The sequence below is a fragment of the Centroberyx affinis genome, unplaced genomic scaffold (genome assembly GCF_046629955.1).
Source record: "Centroberyx affinis isolate AG114_WGS23_722 - 3 ecotype Tasmania unplaced genomic scaffold, CSIRO-AGI_Caff_v1 ptg000156l_1, whole genome shotgun sequence".
Lineage (NCBI taxonomy): Eukaryota > Metazoa > Chordata > Actinopteri > Beryciformes > Berycidae > Centroberyx > Centroberyx affinis.
Window position 1 is genome coordinate 113,362 of NW_027278853.1, and position 26,283 is coordinate 139,644.

A 26,283-nucleotide genomic window follows, 5' to 3' on the forward strand; every position below is an offset into this window, starting at 1 on the left:
CGAAATTTTGTGACATGTGCCTGATCTCTTCAAATGCAAATAATGTGCTTTGAAGTGGTGCGTTTCATCAGAAGGAAGGAGACACAACTAGAAACAGTTTGACATTGAAATAGTGTCTTCGTTAGAAATAGTTCTTAGTTAACCATGACTAAAGCCTCAACTCTAACCTTAACCAAAGTTGTTTTATTTGCCTAAACTTAAGCGTTAACCTTTTCACGTGATGAACGGGACAAAATGGCGTGTTCGATTTGTGCTATTGTCACAAAATTCAATTTGTGGTGGAGGAACATAACATTCGCATAATCGTGCCCACAGCTCGTAATCTACAATAAAGTCACATTTTCACAACAGAGAGGCGTAAGCTAGCGAACTAGAGCAGAGGTCCGACAGAAACATCCAACACAGTCTCATGAAATTGAAATGAAATGAATGTGGTCAATATCGTTCGCGTCAATTACAGGCCACCGTAACTCAAGGGGATGAGAGGGGTGGGATGAGGGGGGGCGAGGGTCGGGGCCCGTGCCAGAGACCTGTTGACATTGCTGCAGTTCCTACTGGTCGCCAATAGAGGTCGATAGCAGTCATAGATTACTTACTGCCCATTTAAAGGAACTACAAGCCCACAAACACTAGTCTCAATCACTACCCCACCAGTACTCTTGAATATGAGTAACTAGAAGTCTACCATCTAGACTTCATCTTGAATCCCAGCAAACATTTCAGAGATGTTGGTACCAGTGTTGAAAACCAAAATTAAAGTTGAGATGAACTGACCTAAATATCTTTCTGATATCAGTTCAAAACAGTTTCCAAAGCTGTTTCATTTGGGTTGACCTTGCACTCACCATCCATCAAACATTTCAAATGTGAAAGTCATGTGCTATGACACTTCCTCGCAGTAAATCACTCTCCTGCAACCCTTTGCTGCCGTGTTTGTTTGTTTTTTTTGCTTTTACTGCCAGCGATTCTATGCAGCGCTGCTACTTCTCCAACACCAAATCCACATTCGACACTAGACCCAGCATCAGACCCACCATCAGACCCACCATCAGATCCGACGGCAGTTCTGTCAGCCGAAGCATCGAGTCCAACAGATTCTACCCCCTCCGAACCTTCTTCTACACAAACTGGTGGGCCCACCACAGACCCCAGCACCGCTTTTACCGAGACAGAAGCCACTGTCACCACCAACCAACCACTGGGGGACGCAGGGGGGCTTTCACCGGGCGAGATAGCTGCCATCACCATCGGGACCGTCGCTGGGGCAGCCGCTGTGGGTGAGTGCCACACACACCCTCTTCACATCATACCTGCATTCCACTTCCTCAATTACCGGTGTCCTTTTACCAATTAACAAGAATTTAAATCTAATATACAACGCGAAAGAAATAAACAGGTTTACTGGCACTCCTCGTCCCTTTCTGTTCCTTAGCATCTGAAATAATGCAAATATTGCTATTCAAATCGGGCGTCGGCAGGCGCTGCAACTGCCGTGTCCGCAGGCAAACAGAGAAAGGAAAGAGGCAAATGGAGAAGACTTGAGTTGTAATGTTACGGTTACCAGGGGTTAAAGAAAGAACAATTGCAGGAGGGAGGGGGAAGATGCAAGTAGGAAATATTAGGATCACCCGCTGTTTCCATGAAGTAAGCTGACCAGGTGAATCTAGGGGAAAGATCTCATGATTTCATCTCTTAAAGGATAACACCGGTGTCATTTTTGTTTTTTTCCTTTCGCCAGTATTACCTATGAAAAGTCTAAACCCACCGATGTATTTGCCACAGTCAGAAGCTACTACTGCCTGTTCTACTGCAGGTTTGAAGTCATAGGCTAAAAGTTGTGTAAATGGCAATGGCTGCTTCACACTCCACTTTGAGATGAACTAAAACGCAGATCTGTCTGTTTTCAGGTGGCAGTATCTTTGGTGCGCTGAAGTTCACCGGGAAGCTTTGAGATCATTTGTTGCCAAACAGGGCTGGGAGTGGTTAAAGGTTGTTGGCTGAAACATTTACCGCCCTAAGGCCAAACAGATTTGATCCGTGTTAACCGGACATATCAAAAACAATAGAACCTGCTGTTCTGGCTTTAATTTACAATGGGCTGATGATGTCATGGGCTTAAAAGAGGACCTTACAATAAATTTGTGAGACTTTACTCCACTGTCACATTGATTGCCAGGTTGTTGCTATAGGAAATGATCTTTAGTCGCTCACAAAAGTCTTAATCCCTAAAGAGTCTTGAAGTCTTAAAGTCTTGACTACTTGTATATTTTTTGTGCTAAAAATGTATTTGCAAAGTACTCTTTTGAAGTTTGAAGTGGAACACAAATTCTGAATTTCTTTTTATGTAAATGTATTAAATTGAATTAAGCAGAAATGTAAAGCCCCTTGTTTCCCTGCGGAGCTAAATTGCCACTTTGGCAAAAAAATTGTACAGTGAAATATGTTGCTCAAACTGCATCTTCAGAACAAACCATTTCCTTCCATATTGTTCTTATTCTGCTTTTCTTCATAGCAAATCTGATAATCGAGTTCATTCTGTTAATCGCAATTGGGTTTTAATATGTAGGCTGGATTCTTCTTAGATAGTTCACTTTGGATGGCATTCATGTCCAGCTGATGAGGTTTCAGAGAAAAAATATATCATCGCCCTTTTGACACCATCTGAAGATACAGAGGTTGCTCTTTCGCTTTTTGAAGTTTTCCATGGAAGTTAATGGAGAAATTGGACAAGCGTAACTCTGAAAAATGCAGCCTCTGTATTTTCACATAAAGCTATAGAAGAATTGTGCTTTTTTCTTTTATACTCCAGGGATTGGACTCAAACAAAAGCAATAAAAATATACCACATATTACCACATACTGTAAATATACCACTGATTGAGTATTTTGAGGCAGAATCCACCCTACGCACTAAAACCCCATAGAGATGTATGGAGTTTTACAACCTTGTAAAGTTGCTGAAGTGACACATAATACAAGAGTAATTTTGAAAGGAAAACATTATTCAAAACCTTTAACTACAACTAAAAGATGAAATGAAATGTGTAATAAAATGCCCATGAGGCATTGAAGTTAAGCATAAATAAAACAAAGAGGGCAAATATTTTCTATTTTTTTCTGTTTCTGTCTGTTATTTGACTTTTACATAGTAATTTTTGGTTGAATAATGATATTAATATTATCATTATTATTGGGTGTGAGCTTAGGAACCCAAATCCTGTGTCAGCTTTGAAGCCACTGTATAATTCTAATAAATAATTGATAAAATTTGCATCATTTGTTTTTCATTGAGTTGATTACGTCTCTACATTATACCAATACCTGGAGCTGGTTGGGATTTCACTTGAGCAAGGGAAAGTCCAAGTGATAATGACGCTATCACAAGTTATGTTTGTTCATCATATGAGCATATGAGCTTAATGAGGAATGTGTGCTTATGTCAATAAAAAAGGAGTTCATGGCCATAAAGTGATGTTGTAAAATGTCGCTCTAACATCTCTACATCCTAATTTTGTTATCTTTTTTCCCTGATAATGTAATAGGCTACATTATTATTATTATTATTATTATTATCATTATCATCAACTGGCATTACATCCATTGTAAGGAATGTAGGCTAAGACATTTTACATTCACAGTTTTTTTTTGGCTAAGAGATATGTTATTAGGCTACTTTTATGAGTTATTACATTAACCGATAGTTATCACTGTAAGTTGTCATACTACAAGCCACCATCGGCAGAAAGAACATAATTGTCAGTGAATTTGAATTGAAATTATCTGTCATGCGCATGCTAACACACAGTATGTAGCATACAGTATGTTAAGCAACTTTAGGTGACTAGCATTACCCAAAGTATGAAGACAGACCTTTTAGCAATCAAAAAGTTTGTATTGTTTTGTATTCTCTGGGAATGTAGATTCATAACTTCAAATCAAAATCTCATCTCCATCATTACTGAAGTCCATTATGAATCAACAGCACAAAAAACTAAAGCTGGCTAACTTTGCTCACTTCCTGTGTAAACAAAACAAGTTATGCTCAAAGTCTTGCAGGGAGAGATCTTCTGCCATTGAAAGTGCTTTCTTTTTGTCAAGGTTTGTGTCTGTTTAACCATTCAAACAAGCCTAAACAAGCCTGGCAGGTTTGGACATCTGTCATTAAAATGAACTAATCATCCAGCCAGCTGCTACAAGTTCTCCTTTTCTTACATTTAGCATAATGCTAATAGCCAACGGTATGCTAACGCGTTAGCATACAGTCAGAACTATCTACTGCTATCTACTACTATCTACTATCTACTATCTATCTACTACATGTTTCTTTTTCTGTCCATCGGGACTCAGGAAGTAGTGCTGACGACTGGGGTTCGATTCCCAGTGTGTTCAAAGCACATTTCAACCGTAAGCCACATTTAAATTTTTAACAAACGTTTTTCTTATTTGACCATGACCAAACCATTTCTCTAACTTTAACCAAGTTGTTTTAGTTGCCTAACCATAACCGTAACAAGTAGTTTTATTTGCCAAAACTTACGCTTTCAAATTCGTGGTGGAGGAACGTAATTCAGGTCGTGGTAGAGACACGTTTTTTTAGGTCGTGTTCATTTCACGAAAAAAAATGGCTAAATCGTGTCCATGTACACCAATCTATAGATTACATTTTCGTGACTATTTCACAAACTGCCGTGAGACCGTGTTGGAAGATTTTGGTGTCAATCCTCCCCGTCACACATTGGGTAAGGAGACCAATGGGCCAAACTCCCAAAAAGTCTTTAGTAATCCTTTAATGTGGACTTTAGCCCACATGAGGCTCTGAGGGCTTTATGGCACGGTCATTAGCTATGGAAGTGTCAACAGAGGGAGCGCTCGGTGACAACACTCACAACAACATTGCTGCCACGCAGGTAAATTACTGCTAATACCCACAGGCTGTGTGTTCAGGCCATATGGCGTGCATGAGAGCCAGGGAGGGGTGTGTGTGTGTGTGTGTGTGTGTGTGTGTGTGCGTTGGGGGAGGGGAGAGTGTTGTGTGTGCTTGTGTGTGTGTGTGTGTGTGTGTGTGTGGTTGAATAGATGAAAGTATGTGTTTTCTCCTAACACACGGTATTAGATGTGTTGTTTGATTTCATAAGGAAGGCCTCCAAAGTGTTTGAATCAATGTTTGCTTGTGGGGGGGTTTATGAATGTGTGTGTGTGTGTGTGTGTGTGCTTGCTTGTGAATGCACATCATACACAGCTCGTTGGAGTGCAAGCAGAGTCACGCATGAATCACGTCAGCATTGTATGCACACAAAACCCTTTCATGTCCCGGATGGTCTCTACCTTTTCTTCCCCTCCTAAGAGTGCAACCCATCGAATGTCCAGAAATATTTAAAAAAATATCCCAAATTTCCAAAAATATAAAAAAAAATATGCAAATAATCAATCCCAGCACCGAGGAGAGAGAGCGACAGGCCTAATTCCTCTTAATGTTTTCTATGTTTCGCACTTTAACTTGCCCTCAACATAATGTGGTGCAATGACAATTTGCATAATGGCCTCTATAGCTCCATCTGTTATAACTAAGGTTGGACCAATATGGGGTTTTAAAGCCCGACACTGCACACAAATTACTGCTAGCTGAAATTTTCAGTCAAATTTGACAGTGGTTGCCCCATAGACAACCACTATACTGTTTAATTTTACAATAAATATGTAATGAATCAAACTACATCATATCCATTATTATCAGAGTTGGAGGACACTGACTGGACCAGATCTGATTTTCTCTAAGCCAGTGATTCTCAACCTTTTCCATATCAAGGACCCCTAATTTAGTACACATTAGGGCCACAGACCCCTATTTGATGAGATTTTGTCTCTTGGACCTAAATCTGAGAATATTTTTTTTTGTTAGATATGATTTTGTCCAGAATTCCATGACTATCTGTATTGTAGGTAGAGAGATAACAGAGAAACTATGATCAAAACAGTCATTCTTCTACATTCTCTAATTGTGTTCACTTCTTGTAAATGAAATAATGCTGAAGTTTAACAATTCATCAATTTGCTGGGGACCCCCTGGAACCCCCTCAAGGACCCCTGGTGGTCCCCCGGACCCCACGTTGAGAACCACTGCTCTAAGAGTCCCAACATGGCGGCGCCCTCCCTCCAACCAGCAGGCCCAGTTAGTGTTACAGCTGGAACACCAGATAACTCTATCTCTTTTCTCCTCACAAATTGGCCTCGTCACAAACAGATCATCTGTCTCGGCCCCAGAAACCTAATCTCACACACACACACACACACACACACAGAGTGACGTGCACTGCCGCGAACACACACACACACACACACACACACACACACTGCCGCATACGTAAACGCACAGTGACGTACGTATACACTCAGGCAGACAAACATACTGTACATGAATTCATACAGGAGCATGCTTGAGGGTAATGCTTTGAGCTCACACACTTCCCACACATACACACACACACACACACACAGTTTTTTTCCTCAAGCTCAGTGACTCAACGAGTTTATTCAGAGGGCAGTCATTAAGAGAGAGAGAGAGAGAGAGATGGGGGAAGTAATACATATATTTGTTTGCTGATTTATCGGGCCAATATTGTCTTTTTATGAAATATTTATTAAACAGGTGTCAAGAGTTTGGGTCTAAATGCAGTTTCAGAGGCTTTTCCACCCTGACAAGAACACAATTCTGGAGGGAAACACTGCATACTTGTCATTTTTCATAATTCATTTCAAGATGTTGAATACCAGGAAAAAACATATCAGCTATCGGCAGCTTCTATCCAAAAATATCCGTATATCGCCATCGGCCTTCAAAAACCCCATATCTGTCTAAACCTAGTTTGGTTATGTCACTGTAAGCCCCACACTGAGCAGCAGCTGTCCTGTGTGTTTGGGGCTGAAGTGATACACACACACACACACACACACACACAGGATTGAACCAGATAACCTCCAAGGATACACACACACACACACACACACTCACACACACACACACCTACACACAGAGTGCTCTCATGAGACTGTGCCAGTGCACATGACTCCCTCTAGTGGCTGTAGTGTGAAATGTCCAGTCATATGCTAATCCCAGTGGCCTTGTTTTATGTGGGTCAAAGGTGTTTCTGACATAAGTGCCGTCTGACACAGGTTATCACCTCAATTAGCCTGTAAGTGCACAGCTGACTAGTGAACTTATTAACTTGCATTTGTTATTTAACATAGAGTAATTATGCAATACTGGTAATAGTTTACTTGAAGACTATTGCACAAGCGGACAAGCATAGATCAACTTTTCTCACCATGTAATCATCATACAAAGATCCTAAAATTACATTCAATTTATATCCTGTCATAAACTACAAAGTTACCCCATTAAGTATTCACCCACGCTACATTTTGTGCATATTCCATGCTATATTTTTTTCATCCACTCACAATGTGCTTCTAATATGCTTATTATACCATGTAGCAACTGTTAAAGTAATAATTGCCTAATGACTAACAAATAAAGTAATAACTCACTTGTCAAAATGTAATAAATGTTCCTCTAAATAGACTAGAAACCTTTGTTCCTGAATAATGAAATGACATCACATGTTTACATCAACCAGCAATTATGACTTCATTAGGGGTATAGCATATTTCTAACTGATGATGTAATAACAACATTGACTAACAAATTAGTAACCCAAGTTATGACATTCTTAGTCATTATTAGTCAATATTATTATTACATCATCATTCAAAATATATTACATTCCTTGTGAAATAATAATTACTGGTTACTGTAATACTGTGATTTTATTACATTATCCAGGAATTTATGGCATTAACAGGTTTTATTACATATTCAACCCATTTAAACTGATATTTTATTACGTCACAAGTCATTACACTCATTACACTGTTGTGATATGCCCTATAATGCCTTATGAACTAACTCATAACTCACTTCGTACATCACAATGATCTCCTTTTTGTCTGCTTTATATTGTGTTCTTATACTTAATAAGAGAGTCTAAACATATTGCCACTGGATTAGCTAAATTGTGAATACACCATGTACAAAACACCACTTTCTCTTATTATTTTTGCTATTATTATCATTATTACTTTATTGTATCCCCCCCTTTCCCCCACTTCCCCATCAAGAGGCATTTTGCCTCTTGCAGGCTTTCATTGTAAATAAGAATTTGTTCTTAATTTACTTGCCTGATTAAATAACGGTTACATAAATAAACACAAGTTAATGCATAGGTTGACAATGTATTTTATTCATGTATAGACATTGAACTGACTTCATGAAAAGGCGACAGCCTTATTACCTGAACAAGTATTGTTGATGCATCTCCACAGAGATGCTTAGATATGGCTGGCAGTACCATAGTACAGTTACATTCATCATGTTGCCCCATAAGTACCAACATATACAAAACATCCTCTCTCCATCTTGTTATGTCGTGAAACTGTATTTCCACGGTTCCTAGAGGAAACCTTAAAGCCTTTTCAAGCTGCACACATCCATTTTTGCCACTAGGTGGCACCAGACGCTATACTCCCAGTCACAGGCATCATATTAAATAAAATAATTTACAACCCGCATGGTCAGTGTGAAATGTTTTTCAAGTCTCTGTCCTTCAAGTCCTCACAACATAAGTGAATAGTCCATGTTCAAAGTGCATACAATGGTGTGAAGAGAAAATAAAACAATGTAAAAATGTACTTTTAGGGTAAAGAAAGTATATAAATCCAGATCCAGGCACAACCAAATAATTTTATTTGGAGGGCAAAGAGATATTAAAAAAACACTTTTCATCTTAAGCTTGAATCCACTGACTCCACTGTTGCTTGTGCACCCTGAGGAAGGCATAGGTGGTGTTTTATGAATACCTCTTTGCCCTCTAAATAAAGGCATGTTATATTTGTCTCACAGTTGTGTAGGGCTGGGTGATGTGGTTGAAGTTTTCTCGATATCAGTATATACCACGATGTGGCTCACGTATGCAAAATCCCATGTTAAACAATGAAATGAATGTTCATCCCATTGAAGTGAATGTTAGGTGTGATGTCAAACAAAATTGACATTTTCAAATAATATTCCTTAAAATGTCCAAAAATAGAACTAAAATCCACTGGAAAATGTTTAAAACCAGTTTTTTTTTTTTTACGTTTTTATGATTTTAAGTCCGGTGATTTTGCTTCTTTTTTTTTTTTTTGGACATCTTACTACCTGGATGACTGAAATAAATCTACACAGACATTCCTTTAAAAATGTGTTTAGAAGTGTTTAAATAAAATTTGCTTGTTATCATCAATTTAGACAGCAGAATAGGGCTATGGCAACTATAGCCCTAAATCACCATATCATCACGATATGATTCCATTGAATTATCATCCAGCCCTACAGATGTGATTGGACCTGGATTTACATACTTTCTTGACACTAGAAGTAGATTTTTGACACGTTTTCTCTTCCGTTCCTCCCGACCCATGAGCACCTGTTACACTTATTTCAAATCCTGATGTGCTCTTCACCAGTTCTTCACCTGCGTAGACTTCACTGTCCACCCATTCCATCCCTTTTCCCCTCAAAATGGGACCAAAGGCCAATGTCTGAGAGTGTTTCCTCAGAAACACATCCCTAGTCCATAATGCTGGGCCTTTCTCCATGACATGTCCACCAGGTAACGCACTCTCTCAGAGCGGACGGTCCAGTCTGACCCCGTTGGGCCCAGTTCAGTCCAGCTAAGAACTCTTCCGGAGTGTCTAAAGTCGGTATGTCTGGTGTTTGACGTGAGGGAAGGCAGCCAGCTCGTAGAAGAGGACGTAGGCATCACTGCTGCGGACCTGGCTGGAGGACATCGGACTCACCCTGCAGTGACAACACACAGTATACTGTTACAGCACTGAATGTTACAGGACCCACACAGGGGATTGCATGTTCTAGATCTCTGTCTTGTATGAACGTAAATGCAAACAGGCGGACAGACACACGGCACTGGGGTTAGACTCGTGTGTCCAATATTTGCCTTTTGTTAAAAATGGGATCTGCTCCAGTCAGTTTCATCTATGTCCATGATGCAGTTTGTTTGATTACATATTGTAGAATTGATCAATATTACACTGATTGTCTATGGGAAGCGTGTAACTTGAACTGATTCTAATGAGACCCTAACCCTTTTGATCAGATTCCACACAAGTCTACATCAATGTTTATTACCTCCGCCAAGGAAGTTATGTTTTCGGTGCCGTTTGTTTGTTTGTTTGTCTGTTTGTTTGTCTGTTAGCAGGATTACAGAAAAACTACTGGCCCGATTTTCATGAAACTTCGTGGAAGGGTGTAGCACGGGCCAAGGAAGAATCCATTAAATTTTGGAGCGGATCTGGATCCGACTCACAAACAAGCAATAATAGCACGAACCTTGGCGGAGGTCTGCGCTCTCCAAGTGCCCTTCTAGTTGTTATTATTATTATAGATTTTTTTAACCATACTTTTTAAACGTTACCTCTCCTGTTTTTACGTCTCTTTATGATGTTGGCTATCTTGTTCCTGTTATTGCTGTCTTTTTCATGACCCAGAACTCTTTTTAAGCAGGTTTGTGCAGCACTTTGGGTTACACTGTTGTATGAAATGTGCTATATGAACAAAAGTTTCATCCGACTTGATTTGATTAGCAGTAGCAGTACTAGTATCATCCTGGGTTTCAATGGAGAGTTTTAGTGACCCATGATGGTCCTAATGCTGTTTCAGAAGATTTTCCATCTTGACAAGAATAGAATTTTGGGGGTATATTAAATACTGGGCAATGTTAAAGAAATTGAGTATCAGCTATTGGCAGCTTTGATCAAAAACTGGTACTGGTATTGTTACAGGTATCGGCCTTCAATGTATCGGTCGGTTGAACCCGAACACACAGACACAAACACACACTTGACCTACTTACACTGCCCATTTAATTCGCTGTCTATGAAATATGGCAACTAGCTGACACACCTAGAATGAGATAAACTCAATTTGACAGCAAGCACACAAGCAATCATACTGTCTAGTCTCATGCCAAACTGCTAAGTGGATATCTGAGGTACAGTGTGGTGTGGATAGTTGATACCTGGAGTCGTTGTAGCTGTACCATTCCCCCAGTGCCGCGTTCCTGCAGTACGCTGTGTAATGGCCTCCCAAAGTGTTTCCAGAGTGGTTGGATACTGCGTACAGGTTATACACAGCATGCTCTACAGGTAGACAAGACACAGTCAGTCAAAACTAGTGCAATCCTTAATCATAAAATCATATTGTATTTGGAAAGTAAAGCAAAAGCTGACAAACAAAAATGCTCATTAACCCTTCTGGTGACAATATTAGTGTCCTTCAGCTTCACCTGAGTACCTACCGCTGTTCTCCGAGGCGAACTCCCGGAGGTCCAGCTCTTTGAGAGGGAAGTTGACGTAGGTGGAAAGCTTGCTGGCTCGGATGTGAGACTCTGAGAAACGCTTCAGGTCTGGGAGGAACGCCAAGTCAAGGAAGTGAACATCTACGACTGATAGGCTGCTGCTATTTCTTTTGTTGTTACTGGTTTGTGGGTCATAATGTCCTGCCAAGGCTCATATGATGCTGTACGCACTGCTTCTATTTAGATCTGGAGACTGGCCTGTTGGTCAACTTAAATGATTAGAACATACCCAGCAAACATTTGACAGATAGCGATGTGCAGGAATTGTCGTGCAGGAATGTGCAGGAATCAACGTCAACCCAAACCAACATTGATGCAAGTCGTCATATCAATACAGTGTCAAGATAGTTTCTGGGTAGACGCCAAAATCACCAATGTCTCTGACAGATTGGCTCTGGTACTCCATGCTAACACTTCAGCATACACTATGTTGAGTGATAGTAGGCTCCATGCTAATACTTTAGCATACACTATGTTGAGTGATAGTAGGCTCCATGGTAACACTTTAGCATACACTATGTTGAGTGATAGTATAGGCTCCATGGTAACACTTTAGCATACACTATGTTGAGTGATAGTAGTCTTCATGCTAACACTTTAGCATATTGTTGAGTGATAGTAGTCTCCATGCTAACACTTTAGCATAGGCTTACACTGTGTTGCTTGATAGCAAGCCACCAGCATTACCTCAAAGGTAAGAAATGTATAAGTTGTAGCAGTTCTGAAGCTAAAGGGTAAGTAATCTTAAATTATATGTGGCTAAGTCTGGCAGTTTTGTGTAGGAAACTTAAAATTTACAGGAAGCATGAAAGAAAAACTACAGTTGACTTACTTGGAGCGTGACTTTTGTTTCCATAGGAAGTGAAGGTGTTGGGCGATGGGAGACTGTGTACAGCTAAAAATCACTGCTCAGCAGATGAATACGTAATTGCTCACCTTAAATAGTTGCTGATGTAGATACATCAGCTGTATTGAGTTAATTTTGATTAATCTACAGGTCATATAATGAAAAACGGACAGCTTTTTATTTCTAAAGGGTCAATCTTTTTGGTTTGGATAGTGTTCTATTATCACTCAACATGGTATATGCTAAAGTATTATTAGATGTTCCAAGATCTAGATTAAAAACAAAAGGTTCATATTGGTTCATCCAATGTCCAGATTAAAACAAAAGGTGATCAGGTTTTTGTTATCAGGGCTGCTAGACTTTGGATAGACCTGCCTGAGGAGCTTAGGTTGGCAACTAAATTTTTATAGACTTGCTCTTATGTAACAACCTTATTAATTGTTTTGACCTCCATTTTATAGCTTACTTTTATGTTTTTGCTTTGTTTTTATATTTTTGACCTTGCTTTCATTGCTTTTGTTTAATTTTATCTGCTTGTTTTTAATGTTTTTTAAAGCGCTTTGTGACTGTTTTGAAAAGTGCTGTATAAATTAAGATTATTATTGTGATTATTATTCAATTGAACCCGGCTAGCACTTACCATATTCAATAAAGTGAAAGCATGAAACAAAGAGTAACATGCAAGGAAAGGATACGAAGCACAAGAATCTGAGGGAACTTCTGGATGGTGAACCTTTTGGTGCATTTTCTCCTGGCTTTACATCTGTTGCATGTCTGAGAGAGAGACAGAGACAGAGACAGAGAAAGAGACGGTAGTGAGAGGTTGCCGCTACATAATCCAAAGAAATATCAGTTTACAAGAAGGAGGTGGTATGCTGACAGAGAGGCGTCTTACCGGTTTCTCTTCTCCATCTAATACATCCTGCTTAGTAAAGAGTCTCATGCAGTCTTTCAGAGTCACCTCTCCTGAGCTCTTCTATGGAGACAAAGAAGAAATCCAGTCAGAAATCAGCAAACTGAATGGATGTTCATGTATAGAATGTACGAGGCAAGACGAATGGCTACGCTGCAAGCATTTGCATTGTGACCAAGAACAGTGTGTGGGGGTGTGGGGGTGTGTGCGCACGTGCTGACCTGTGCAATAGGTAGAGATAGGTCCCAGAATGGATCGAACACAGTGGAGCAGAAGCCACACTCAGTGCAGGTCAGAGAGCTCTTCAGCTGGCCAACAAACAGATCTACAGGGAAAAACCCAACATGCACGTTAATACGCAATACACATAGACACACAAGGAAGGCCTCTGGTAATTAAACAGCCGTATCCCATCAAGGCAAGTCACTCACCGACCACTTTGCTGTCCTCTTTCTCCAGGTACTTATTCCACATCAGTTTGCCTTTTTCATCATCCCTGTGAAGGAAACCATACTGTAGTCAAACCAGCTTAATTTAGTCCCCAACCCTGTCTTTAAAACCCTTTTTATAATGTTAGATTGTTCAAGGGGAAAACTGAGATGTGTGTCTTTTAAGATCATTTTAAATAGAAATTCCTCTGGATTACTTACAGTCAAGAAACGTAGTCAAGAAATGTACGTACGAGAAAAGTCCAGAAATGCACATGAATCGTTTAGATTTGCTTAAAAGCACCAAAATTGATATACATATACAGTGCGATTCTTCCTTCTGCCATCCTCCATATCTGCTGAACTGACCATGATAGAACAGAAGAAAATGTATTGGTGGCTAACGAATACGGTGCTAAAATTAACATAAACTGTTCAGACCATGATGTAATGATGAATTCACTGATATTGTGTAAAGAGATAGAATGAAATTGCCTGAATTGACAATCAGGAATTTGGAAAAATGGCAATGTTCTCAGTTCCCTTCATTTAAATTGCAATTTTATTGTACTGCTTTACATAATATCAATGAATTCATCATTACACAATGATCTGAACAGTTTATGATGTTTTCCTTCCAAGGTATCAAACTGTGCATGCATACCAATTTGGGTGCTTTCGTGCAAATCTGAACAATTTGGCCTATAGCTGCACTAATATATAAATCTTGCGTTGATCTTGCGTCTTTTTTTAAGTGAAAGGTCTTACTTATGTGGCAGGTTATGAGTGACTTATTAGGAGCAGAGGTGCGAGGTGGTGGGTCTGCTGACTTACGAGAGGTGTTCAAAGTCCTCAGCAGACGCCTTACGGGGCACCGTCACTCTGTTGACTTCATTATGGAGACCGTCCAATAAGAAACGCAGAAACTCCTGGGCGTCCTGCTGGCTGGAGAGAGGGAGAGAGAGAGGGGATGGGTGAGAGAGAGAAATTGTTACTTTTATATACTCATTATTTCAACTAGAATTCAACCAGTTTGGGTTTTTGGATGACACTGACTGGCTGATTTTAAATAAAAAAAACAATACCAGCCCCATATATCGGTCTAACACTCATGCCAGCCACTCAGAAAAAGCAATTACGTTTCCAAGATGGCAAAAAAAAAGGATAAGCACACGAGAGAAAAGAATGGATGGTGTAGAGATAAGGGTAGAGGCACATAAACACAAGGAAGGAAGACTTACTTGTAGCCTACAAATTTTGGAGCATATCTCTGGATCTGGGTCTTGAAATCTGAGGGACTGACGGCCTCAGTGTTCACAGACGTCCACAGGGTCTGAGTGAGCTTAGCGAACTCTGACAGAGAGAGAGTGGGTGAAAGAAGGAAGGAAGAAAATAACACCATGAATAGGACGGACAAGGTCGGTAATGAGTTTTGTTCCAAAATGAGAACAAAACTAGTATAAGCATCTTTTGAAATACACGTTTCTTTTCCCAAATGGAAATTTAGGTCCAATAAGAGTGTGTTGCGAGGGCAATTCACACATTTTTTGCCTCAGTTGCTTGAGCTAAGGGTGAAGAGTTTTTTATTAAATAGCAATAGCATTAGCATTAGCAATAGCCCATTCATCACCAATTGCCACGCAAATACCTTCAGTTGTAAGACTCCCTGAGTCTCTTTATAATTGGAGTTTTCTGATCTGATCTGAGATTCTAGGATGGAAAACCCCTTGCCTTGCTGGTCTGACTCCCTGGTGATGATGCTGCGTCTTGCAACAATGATAGCAACCATTCAGAATGGACAAGCTTCTTACATGCACTACAATAATTTGGGGGAGTTGGGGATACAAAGAGTTTGGGAATTGGGTGCAGTATCGCTTTGCATATTCTCGCTTACAAATAAATATGTGGGACATAAGATTAGATTTACATATAATTTACATACTGTATGCATGACCATGAGAAGGACAAAGAGGTTTTATTTTTTGACCAGCGCTATTAGGCAGCTGTTCCACTTATAGCGAAGGGACAGTGAACAGCATGGCTTTCTGATTTGGTCATGTTGGTGATATAGAACACTCTTCCCTGCACAAACCTTAGTGATTGTTTTGGAAATGAATTCAAATGTTTATCGCTGTTTTAGTGGAGCACTGTATAATGTACAGTATAAAGTACAAAGGCTATCAAGTATGAAGTATCTATAAAATGTTAGGGTGGGACAACATTTAATTACTAGCGGCCCATAAGATTCACAAGACAATGCCCAGATCCACAGTATTCCTCAATCAGGTGGCAATGGGTACAGTATGAGCAACTGTAAATGTTTAACAGCTTAGAGGCCGGTGTGTTTTTGCATTTGGGTCTCAATGTTAGTGTCTTACCCTCCATGAGATCAGCCTTAGCCCTGCAGTTGTTGTTGAGATCTGTGCGATGTGTGTTTCTCAGGCAGTAATCCCTCAGCTCCGGGGTGTTACTCAGACATTGCAGGATGGAGTTCATGAAACACTTGTAAACACAGAAGGAAAGAACCATAAAACATTAAAAAAGGAGGAGGAGAGAAGGCTTGAACAAACAATTCTAATGGAGATGGATGGTGTTTTGGTGATGACAGGTATTTGGGACTCAGCGGTTTTGGTGGGCCAGACATGAACATGAAATGTTGAACTACAAAAGTTCAGTCTATTGTATATCATTAAGTAAAGGATACTTACAGTGTTGCCCAGGTTCCGCAGTCCCACCAGGCCTTGAGGACTCTTGTTCTGCTCAGAGAGAGAGTAAGGAGATTCTAGTTCACTTATCCATTTGTTAAGGAATGACATACAAGTGTTATACAGCATAACAAAGACCCTGAAGATTCATGTGACAGGCAGCTTGACTATGTGTAGAAGGATTTAGGACATTATATGGACAGTTTTGGATTGATACAAAGGGTTACATAGTTTTACTAAAATCTCATGCCATTTTTGACCAGTTGATTGACAAAAATGCTCAAAAATCCCTCAGGAAGACTAGCTGAATACCCCCAAGACCTTGGGTTAGGTTCATTTATCACTAATAGCCCAGTCTTACATTCTCAGAATGGCCCATGTCTCTAGTTTCTGGGTGTAAACTTTCATGAGGCTGTAATTATCCAAGAGGTCATAATAGCTCACTGTAGACAGTTAGATAAAACTGCATACTAGCGTTTTTAATTACAAAAAAAAAATGCTCAGACCACTCACATCATTACTTATGAATATAAATGGGATTATTGGAACCACAAGAGTTTCGAGTTTACAACCTTAAACTAAAACTGAAATGAAGTCGAGGCCATAGATACTTTTGTACAGATACTTGCAGCATTGCAAGTATTAGTGAAGTTCAAAGGTAAAACATAATTATGTGCAATATAAGTCAATGCCTGATACTTGACACTGATATCAATCAGCAATGAAGATAATGTGTCATGATAATGTGTCAGGTATTGCACGTTTATAATGAGTGATATATCAAGGGGATCTTCACTTTGGAACAACTCAAAAATTCCTTTGAATTTACAGATGTGTTTACCCCATGGTGTGCTAACATGACGGGTTTGGCATCAATGGAGTCCTTGGAGTCTCTAGTTTCATTTGGGGCTCCAATATACTGCCCCCTAAAGCCATTAAAGTCATGTGACCTCCACTGGGCGCAGTGTTAATTACTTGGGAACAACACTATCACTTAAGGATTTTGTATCAATGCTGTCCTTGAAATGGAGTGCCAAAACCCATTTGAACACATGTGTAGTATATCTTGCACAGTACGAAAGGCACTGACAAAAATAGAAACTAATATCATTAAGTCAGGTAGCAGGGGATGACTTAAGGATGTTTGACAGTCAGGGTACAGGAAACAAACAAACAAAAGATAAAAAAAAGAAAATTATCGACCTGAAGTTCAGATCAAAACTGGAATAAAAATGACAAGATTACCTGATGAGAGTAAGTGAAATGGAATTCGTGAGCAACACCTTTGGCTTTGACAGTAGAGTGGAATCAGCCTTCAATTGCACATCAATGCTAATGCTTCTCAAAATTAAGACCACATTTCCTATAAACCACCATTGCTGGATGTTGCTACTTGCTCTGTTTGTGCAGGAAAACAGTGCTCTCTTCCTGGTTTGTGCCATAAAGCAACCTCCCTTTTATGCTGTAAAACAATCCCGCCGATATCCCACCAAATCTGACCTGGTGGCACACAATGTAAAATGCAGTGTAGAAGCCGGTAGAAGCTGCCAGTCTTCTCTGTGATGGTCTTGTTTGTTTACTAATGTCTCATCTTTAATGTGCTAATGATGTATTGATGTTAAAATGCTACAAGTAGCACCTTTAAATATAGCTTTTGGAGGTGATGTTGATGTAGAGCAGTGGTTCTCAACCTGGGGTGCGGGGACCACCAGGGGTCCTTGAGGGGGTTCCAGGGGGTCCCCAGCAAATGTATGAATTGTTAAACTTAAGCATTTAATTTACAAGAAGTTAACACAATTTGAGAATGTAGAAGAATGACTGTTTTGATCATCATCATAGTTTCACTCTTATGTCTCTACAGATGGTCATGGTGGAAATCTGGACAAAATCATATCTAACAATACAAATATTCTCAGATTCGGGTCCAGGAGACAAAATCTCATCAAATGGGGGTCCGTGGCTCTAATGTGGACTAAACTAGAGGTCCTTGATATGAAAAAGGTTGAGAATCACTGATGTAGAGAGTAAGGAGGTGGTGAGGCAAGTAGATTAGTCAAATAAGAGAATCTTTTTGCCATGAAATCCATGCAGTATAAATCAACCCCAGACCAGGGAGAGAAGAGCAAAGTGTTTGACTGCAGATATTCTGTGTTTTTTCTCCATAGGCCTACTGTACATCCCAACAGAGGACCAGTGCTGAGTACAGCCTGCACACAGCCTATATATGGTGAAACTATGATAGCCTCACGTAGGATCTGCTACATTCCTCGTGTGTATGTGAGCCTCGAAGGGCTGTGTGGAAAAAATACACCTACGCATACCATTCGTCACATTGTCGGCAGCATGTACCCGACATGCAATATATATCATCTTTCCGCAAAATACCACCGTCTGTTCTGACTCCAGCCACCACTGACACCATGGTGACAGCAGCGAGGCATGTGATGCTTACCAAATAGAACGGCTCTTCTGAGAATTTGCAGAATGTAACATGGTGTTAGAATAGGGGAAAGATCTGCTTAGGAAGTGAAGAATCAACCAGTTTAGAGCAGATTTTGCTGGTGCCAATGGTAATGTTAATCATCTGTCAGCTTAGACCAATACTGGACTGAAACTGCTGATACTCGATAACTTTACATTTTACCATTTCTGTTCCCAAGATTTTCCATAAAATGACAAATATCCATTGTTTCCCACAGAATTGTATTCTTGTCAAGGTGGAAAAGCCTCTGAAACAACATTTAGAAACATCATGGGATGCTAAAACTCTCCATTGAAACGCAGACTAATTAAATTATTTTAGGGTTAGCAGTTCTTTAAGGCAGGGTAACCCAGTCCACCACAGTATTCAATGGTAGGGAAACTCTACTATTCCACTATTTAATTTTCTACTATTGGCCTGGAAAACCAGTACATTGTTCTAACCCTGGAATTTTGATGCCACAAGCTTCAGAAAAAGCAGGAAAAAACCTAAGTCTAAACAGAGCCACCTAGAGTCTACTGGGCTCAACATGGTTCTCCCTGAACACTGAGCTGAATAATAAACTAGCCTCATGGTGAATGGATGTCTTTCCGTACCACTAATAACTGCATGTCTAGGGATCCCAGAGACGGTTTCCAGTATTTACAGGTTACATATTGCTGTAGGACCTGCAGCCTCGGCCTGAACAAATTAGATTAGGGAACACGGTAACAGTGTAACCTGATGACACGGGCCAGGTCGGTGTCGTTACTCATCAATGCCTCTGCTGACGGGTGAGGAGATGCAGGCGGAAATAAGAGCGTCAGGGTAGCATCACACGAACGTAAGCAGGATTGAAGGCACACACACACACATACGCACGCATATTACCATGAAACTGTCAACTCACACTTTAAAATTGAGCAACAATGTCACTTATTATTCATGGCTGTTTCCTGTTCCACAGAATTTCATACTGTACTATGAGCAATCGCAGCACACATCCAGCATGGTACAGACTTAATGGGCAGGGTACCAGAACAGTACCAAAATATTACACTTAAGTATGTTATTTTGCTAAAGTTTTACGAATAAAAATTACTGGTGCAAAAGTCTACTTAAGCATAAGTAAAAAAAAGTAGCTCCTTAAAAATTTACTCAGAATAGGGCTGGGCGATGATTCAATATTATCGTTTATCGTCTTTCAGTGGAATCATATCGTGATGATATGAAGATATTTTAATATCGTGACACATTTCTGCTGTCTAAATTGATGATGACAAGCAAATTTTACTTAAAAACTCTCATAAAATGAGGTATGGTAGGAATATTATTTGAAAATTTCAGCTTTGTTTGACACCACACCTAACATTACCATTTGGTTCAATGAGATGAACATTCATTTGATTATTTAACGTGATTTTGCATACATGAACCATATCGTGATATATATTGATATTGAGAAAAATCCTTATGATTATCATGATATTGATTTCAACCATATTGCCCTAGCTCTAACTCAAAATAAAAGTTACTCTATTGAAGTTTCTTTTGCTGTTAGCTATCCAACATATTTAATGTTGGTTACCATAATGTTTCCTGTGCATACTTGTGCAGGTTTGATGCAAATGCAATTTCCAACTGTCCAGTTTCTTAAGCAATGCTAATGGAGAGTCTGCTAAATTTGTACTCTGTAATGGATGCGAGTCAAAATGTAGTGAAGTAAAATACATACGTAAAAAGAAACAATAAGAAATTGACTTCAAAAACACTCAAAAATATAAGTACATGAAAAGCTGCTCAATTACAGTAACAAGACTCACTCTTGTTAACGGACAAGGGAAAATCAAGCTTTTTACAGAATTCAACCACCAGGTTTCTTCACTTATTGTAATGGTGGAAATCCCCCAAAAGTTATGTTTTTTTTTGTTTTTTTCAGAAATAGCTCACATTTGCTTTTCACACCCTGATGAAAAGATGCTGAAAAGCTGAAAAAGGTGGCGGGTAAATAGATATCCAGGAACATAGAGAGAAGAGCGGGCATCTTTTCCCTTGTGGTGCACTGTGTACTTCTCTCATGCCACTTCTCACGTTCCAACAAGCACCTAAATGCCTCGTATCTGTTGGAGACGAGGTGTGACTGGCAGTACAGAGCTATCCAGAAACTATGTCTTTGGATAACACGTTATTTGAAGGCATTAAAAGGCATTCCAAACACATTATCAGCAGGCATTATAATCATTATAATCAGAGCAGTATATTATAAAGTGTGCAACAGCTCCAGGGAGAGAATACTTTATGGGTAGTCATAGTTCATGAAATTATCCTGACCTCGTCACACCAGATTCCTTATCTATTATACTGTGTGCCATGATGCATTCAGCTGCATGTACTGCATGTAATATTCTGTTGTGGTTATAATATACATAAGGAAAGTTTATAAGCTTAGTGCACTTGAAATATCTTGCAATGGACTTCAAGTGGTGTTACACCCTGTTGTGTATTGTAAGAACTCAAAGCTAAAAAAAAAAGAGCAAACATACTCTATTCCTACTCCTTAGAGCAATAAACAGTATTCCAATAGTTAAAATAGTGTTTCTATAAGATATATATCGATATACTTTATCGCTGCGATATTGTTCTTTTATTAAAAATGGGATATGGTCCAGTCAGTGTCGTCCACCTCTGTTATGATGGATATGATGTAGTTTGTTTGATTACATATTTATTGTATAAATGATCAACAGTGCACTGGTTGTCTATAGGAAGCCCTTAACCTATACTGATTTTAATGAGAGTGAATGAGTTTTAGTGTCCCATGATGGTCTAAATCAGTGGTTCTCAATGTGGGGTCCGGGGACCACCAGGGGTCCTTTAGAGGGTTCCAGGGGGCTCCCAGCAAATTGATGAATTGTTAAACTTCAGTATTATTTCATTTACAAGAAATTAACACAAATAGAGAATGTAGAAGAATGACTGTTTTGATCATAGTTTCACTGTTATCTCTCTACCTACAGTACAGATAGTCATGGAATTCTGGACAAAATCATATCTGACAATAAAAAATATTCTCAGATTTGGGTCCAAGAGACAAAATCTCATCAAATGGGGGTCCGTGGACTAAATTAGTGGTCCTTGATATGAAAAAAGTTGAGTGATGCAGGTCTAAATGCAGTTTCAGTGGCTTTTCCACCCTGACAAGAATACAATTCTGGAGGAAACATGAACGCCTGCAATGTTTTATTTATTTATTTAGTTATTTTTGCATGAAAACGGTCAAATATTGGCACACAGTTATCAGCTATTGTCAGCTTCAGTACAAAAAAATATCGATACTGGTTTCGAGCCTTCAAAAACCCATGCCGGTTGAATCCTAATTTCTTTATGTTCTGATCTCTTTGTGTTTTACCCTTTTTGGGCGTAGTATTTGAAGCTGACCATATGGTGCGAGTCTGAATCTCAGGCTCCCTCAGCGTGCGGCTCGGGGGCTTTAAAAAGACCGGCGCATAAACCGAGGAAGCGATCCGTTCAGGTAACTGCTGTGCTCCTGAACATAAAAATCCCTCCACCGGGTTGGCACGGGGGCCTCAGAGCGCAGCGGAGAGAGAGAACGTGATGTCCTAACCCAGCTATGCAGGCCCCGGTCACAGCCAAATAACTTGTGACTAAAGGAGGGCACACGCACTTGCACCGGTGCCAGCTACGCCACTCCCTTGGAAACAGGATAAACACAAAAGCTACGGGGTGGAAACAGCACCAAAATATCCTACTGAAGCAGTGAAGTGCTGATACTTTGCTGAGAGGAGAGATACAAGTACAGCTGTAAAAATGTAAAGTAAAAGTAAAAAGCAGCTCATTTAAAATGTAGTCAGAGTAAATGTTAGTGAGTTATTTTTTTTAGAGAACACCTTCAAGAACTTCAAACTAGATTATTTTAATTAGAAATTAGATTTTCAGATGACTGTTCACTGTGAATGGCTCCATATTTGTCCAGTTTCTGATGCTTATTGAAAGCCTACAATATCTGTACTCTGTAATGCAGTGATTCTCAACCTTCTTCATATCAAGGACCCTAATTTAGTCCCCATTAGGGCCACGGACCCCCATTTGATGAGATTTTGTCTCTCGGACCAAAATCTGAGAATATTTTTATTGTCAGATATGATTTTGATCAGAATTCCATGACTATCTGTATTGTAGGTAGAGAGATAACAGAGAAACTATGATCAAAACAGTCATTCTTCTACATTCTCTAATTCTCTAAGTTTAGCAATTCTTCAGTTTGCTGGGGACCCCCTGGAACCCCCTCAAGGACCCCTGGTGGTCCCTGGACCCCTCGTTGAGAACCACTGCTGTAATGGATGAGTTTTAAGTACAGTACTTCAGTCAAAACATACTGAGGTACAAGTAAAATTACGGATTTCAAAAAAATTCTGAAAGTACACAAAAAAGCTACTCAGTTACAGTAACATGAGTAAATGTAATCACTTCCACCCCTACACAACACTAAATGCTCACCTGCCTGAAACCATATTTCATCTTTTGCATTGAAAACCCAAACCCAAGCATGCATACCACTATGAACACAGAAAAAAATCCCCTAGTAGTCAAGACAAGGAGCTTAAAGGAACGAAAATAGCCTGAAAACGTACATTTAACCCATTTGTGAACAGATTCAACAACAGATCCTGCTACTGTGATTTTCAGCTGACTGTGGCTCCAACATTTTAGAACATCATTTCGCCAAATAGCATTTTTATTGATAGAAGAGAACATAGTGGAGGGATACCATTTAGGCAGTGGTGGAAGAAGTACTGAGATCTTTTACTGAAGTAAAAGTAGCAATACAACAATGTAAAGATACTCCATTACAAGTAAAAGTCCTGCATTCAAAATCTTACTTAAGTAAAAGTACATAAGTATTGGCAGCAAAATGTACTTAGAGTATCAAAGTAAACGTACTCATTATGCAAACTGTCCCCATTTAGAGAGTTATATTTTTCATAAATTATTGGAATATTAATACTGATTTATTGACATACATGTACATGTAAGCAGCATTTTAAAGTTGTCAACGTGAAGCTAATCTTAACAATTTAGCTATACTTTTGGGTAGTCTAATCTATAACAATGCTATTTTATAGGTATTTTATAAAGATGATCAAATGTTTTAAATATAAAATATTGATCTGAAAAGTAACTAGTAACTATAGCTGTGAAATAAATGTAGTGGAGTAAAAAGTACAATATTTCCCTCTGAAATGTAGTGGAGTGTAAGTACAAAGTAGCATAAAATGGAAATACTCAAGTAAAGTACAAGTACCTCAAAATTGTACTTAAGTACAGTACTTGAGTAAATGTACTTAAGTTACTTTCCATCACTGGATTTAGGAGAGATAGTTCCTGTTTGGGTGACCGGATCTACTTTTATTTTTAAATACTAATTTTAGTTTAAAACCAAGAATAGAAATGCAAAATGAGGACGGACCCAAGATTGCTTTGTTGTCTTAAAAGCAGGATCTGTTGTTGACTCGTGTTCAATGTCAGTTTTCAGTCTATTTTCATGGCCTCATTCAAATAAATGGGAAGTAAAAATCCCAACGCTACAAACTCATCCAGCTGCATCTGATCTTGGTGATTAGCTTATATTATGGCTTTCATGGCGGTCAAGAGCCGAATAACGCCCCGGTGGAACATTGCTTTAAGTGTTGCCCGTGACCTCAGGGTTCAAACTGTGCTGATACCCACAAGGACACCAATATCTGCAGGCTCTTGGCAGCTTCTCCTCACAAAGCGTACTGTAACGGAAGATAAGGTGACACTCTCGGACACGCTCGCCCCTTATCGCCAACGCTCCTTCCTATTACGCAACGTCCCGCTCTGATTGTTGCTCCGGTCCGTTCTCGATTACATTGTGCTCCTCGTTTGTTTGTGTGTGCTTACATAGCCCGCATAGGCACGTCAAACTTCTGCCACCTAGGTGCAGATAAGGGGCCAACTCGGGATCGTGTTTGGCCCTCCGCGAAGCAGTTTTTTTTCGGCCCTCCAAATGGCTCCAGAGAGTGACAAGATGTCTTTTATCTTTGAGGAGTGATTTTGAGATATATTGTTTATTCTAGGGGCTGTTAAAGCTGCACAAAGTGTTTTTTTTTGTAAAGATACACCTGTCTTAGCCTAAGAGTGTCCCATCCCCACTAATTCAGACCCCATAGATTCAACACACCTGCTGTGGTACTCAATAGTGACTTTATACTGACCTTACTGTAGCCTACTTTATTTTTTCTCTCCTATGGTATCCACTGATGCACATGATATTCCTATAATATCCCAATAGGGTATTCTACATAGTTTATAGATTTGCTGTGATATTTCTACATTATCCTTCTGAGATGTTATAATTGGATTACTATAGCTCTACTTCATAAGGGATCATAGCATAGCACTGTAGGTGTATGTCTTAAAACAGAAACTGCTATTTACAAAAAAGCAAATAGGTGTGAATGTCAAATTCCCCCAAAAAAATGTGTATATATTTTTCTTCAAATCCTTCAATTTGATGGTAATGACTGTGGGATTGAGGGACAGCCATGCATATTTTGAAAGAAAAAAAATAAAATAAAAATAATTATGAAATATTTGAGTGAAACATTTTTTGTTTTACTGTTTTTGAAGCAACATGAAGTAAGCATTTTGTTATTTCATTTTTTTTATGGAATAGAATTCTTATGTAATTGCTAAGTGAAACTCGGCATAAGAGTGACATTCCACCATAAAGCACTGTTTTAAAAGTACCAAAAACACTTGATACAGTAAGAGTTTAAAGAGAATTTAAACTCTTACTGTATCAAGTGTTTTTGGTACTTTTAAAACTGGGCTGTCATTGTCACTGCTGGGCAAAGACAGAAAAATGTTGAAAAGTGTTGTTTTTTCCCCTCAAAAATTAAGTTTAGGTAAACGTTAAACACTCACATCCATTTCTATTCTAAAATATAGGAGGACCACTGAAAGAGGTCAGACAGGAACAGAAGCGCAGTGGATGACTCCCTCACTCACCTTGGCCTGGTTGATGAGCAGACCCATGAACGTGGACACCAGCATGGACCGGGACACCGACGGACTCTTGCGCCGCAGGTCTGGTTTCTCCAACGGGAAAGCGGCCGGTCCCTCCGGCACCGTCACCGTGTACGACTGTCGCATAGACGGCATGATAGCGCTGTGTGATACGGTCCGACAGCAGGATAGGACTGTCATTCAATGAAGGGCTGGCAGTGAAATTCTGACAGTTGTTAAACCTGTCAGTGGTGAAGTTATTAAAAATAATAGGCTAAGTGATAAAGAAATATATCCAGAAATAGCCAAATCTAACACAGCACGTCGCTCTATACTCTGGTTCACTGTATCCTCTGCTGTCCTGCAGTGTAGGTTGAGGAATAAGAGAGAGGCGGTGTGTGTTGTCGT

The 26,283-nt window shown here is 39.5% G+C and overlaps 1 protein-coding gene across 3 annotated transcripts; it reads right to left on the reverse strand.

Annotated features, from left to right (window-relative positions):
• Nucleotides 1-8,275: 8,275 nt before the first annotated feature.
• Nucleotides 8,276-26,209, reverse strand: LOC139655481 (ubiquitin carboxyl-terminal hydrolase 2-like). 3 transcript variants are annotated; one of them, XM_071532906.1, is made up of 12 exons: nt 25,879-26,209; nt 16,368-16,415; nt 16,038-16,161; nt 14,901-15,012; nt 14,494-14,604; nt 13,663-13,727; nt 13,453-13,556; nt 13,214-13,294; nt 13,014-13,092; nt 11,412-11,519; nt 11,133-11,253; nt 8,276-9,895 (listed from the first exon to the last, which is right to left on the reverse strand). In XM_071532906.1, the coding sequence occupies exons 1-12, from the start codon at nt 26,074-26,076 to the stop codon at nt 9,790-9,792; spliced, it is 1,257 nt and encodes a 418-aa protein (XP_071389007.1). In that variant the 5' UTR covers nt 26,077-26,209; the 3' UTR covers nt 8,276-9,789. The 3 variants fall into 3 exon arrangements, with proteins under 3 accessions (XP_071389007.1, XP_071389026.1, XP_071389015.1); XM_071532925.1 differs by having other exon boundaries at nt 13,214-13,291; nt 16,368-16,418; XM_071532914.1 differs by having other exon boundaries at nt 16,368-16,418.
• Between the last annotated feature and the right edge of the window lie 74 nt (nt 26,210-26,283).

What these genes read in the sequence shown, in the direction of transcription:
- LOC139655481 (XM_071532914.1), bottom strand. Translation starts at nt 26,076, where the DNA reads ATGACAGTCCTATCCTGCTGTCGGACCGTATCACACAGCGCTATCATG. An exon ending in TAGATGGAGAAGAGAAACCG is followed by an intron (nt 13,093 to 13,213) that starts GTAAGACGCCTC and finishes TCTCTCTCTCAG; the next exon opens with ACATGCAACAGATGTAAAGC. An exon ending in TACAGCTACAACGACTCCAG is followed by an intron (nt 9,896 to 11,132) that starts GTATCAACTATC and finishes TTGTCACTGCAG; the next exon opens with GGTGAGTCCGATGTCCTCCA.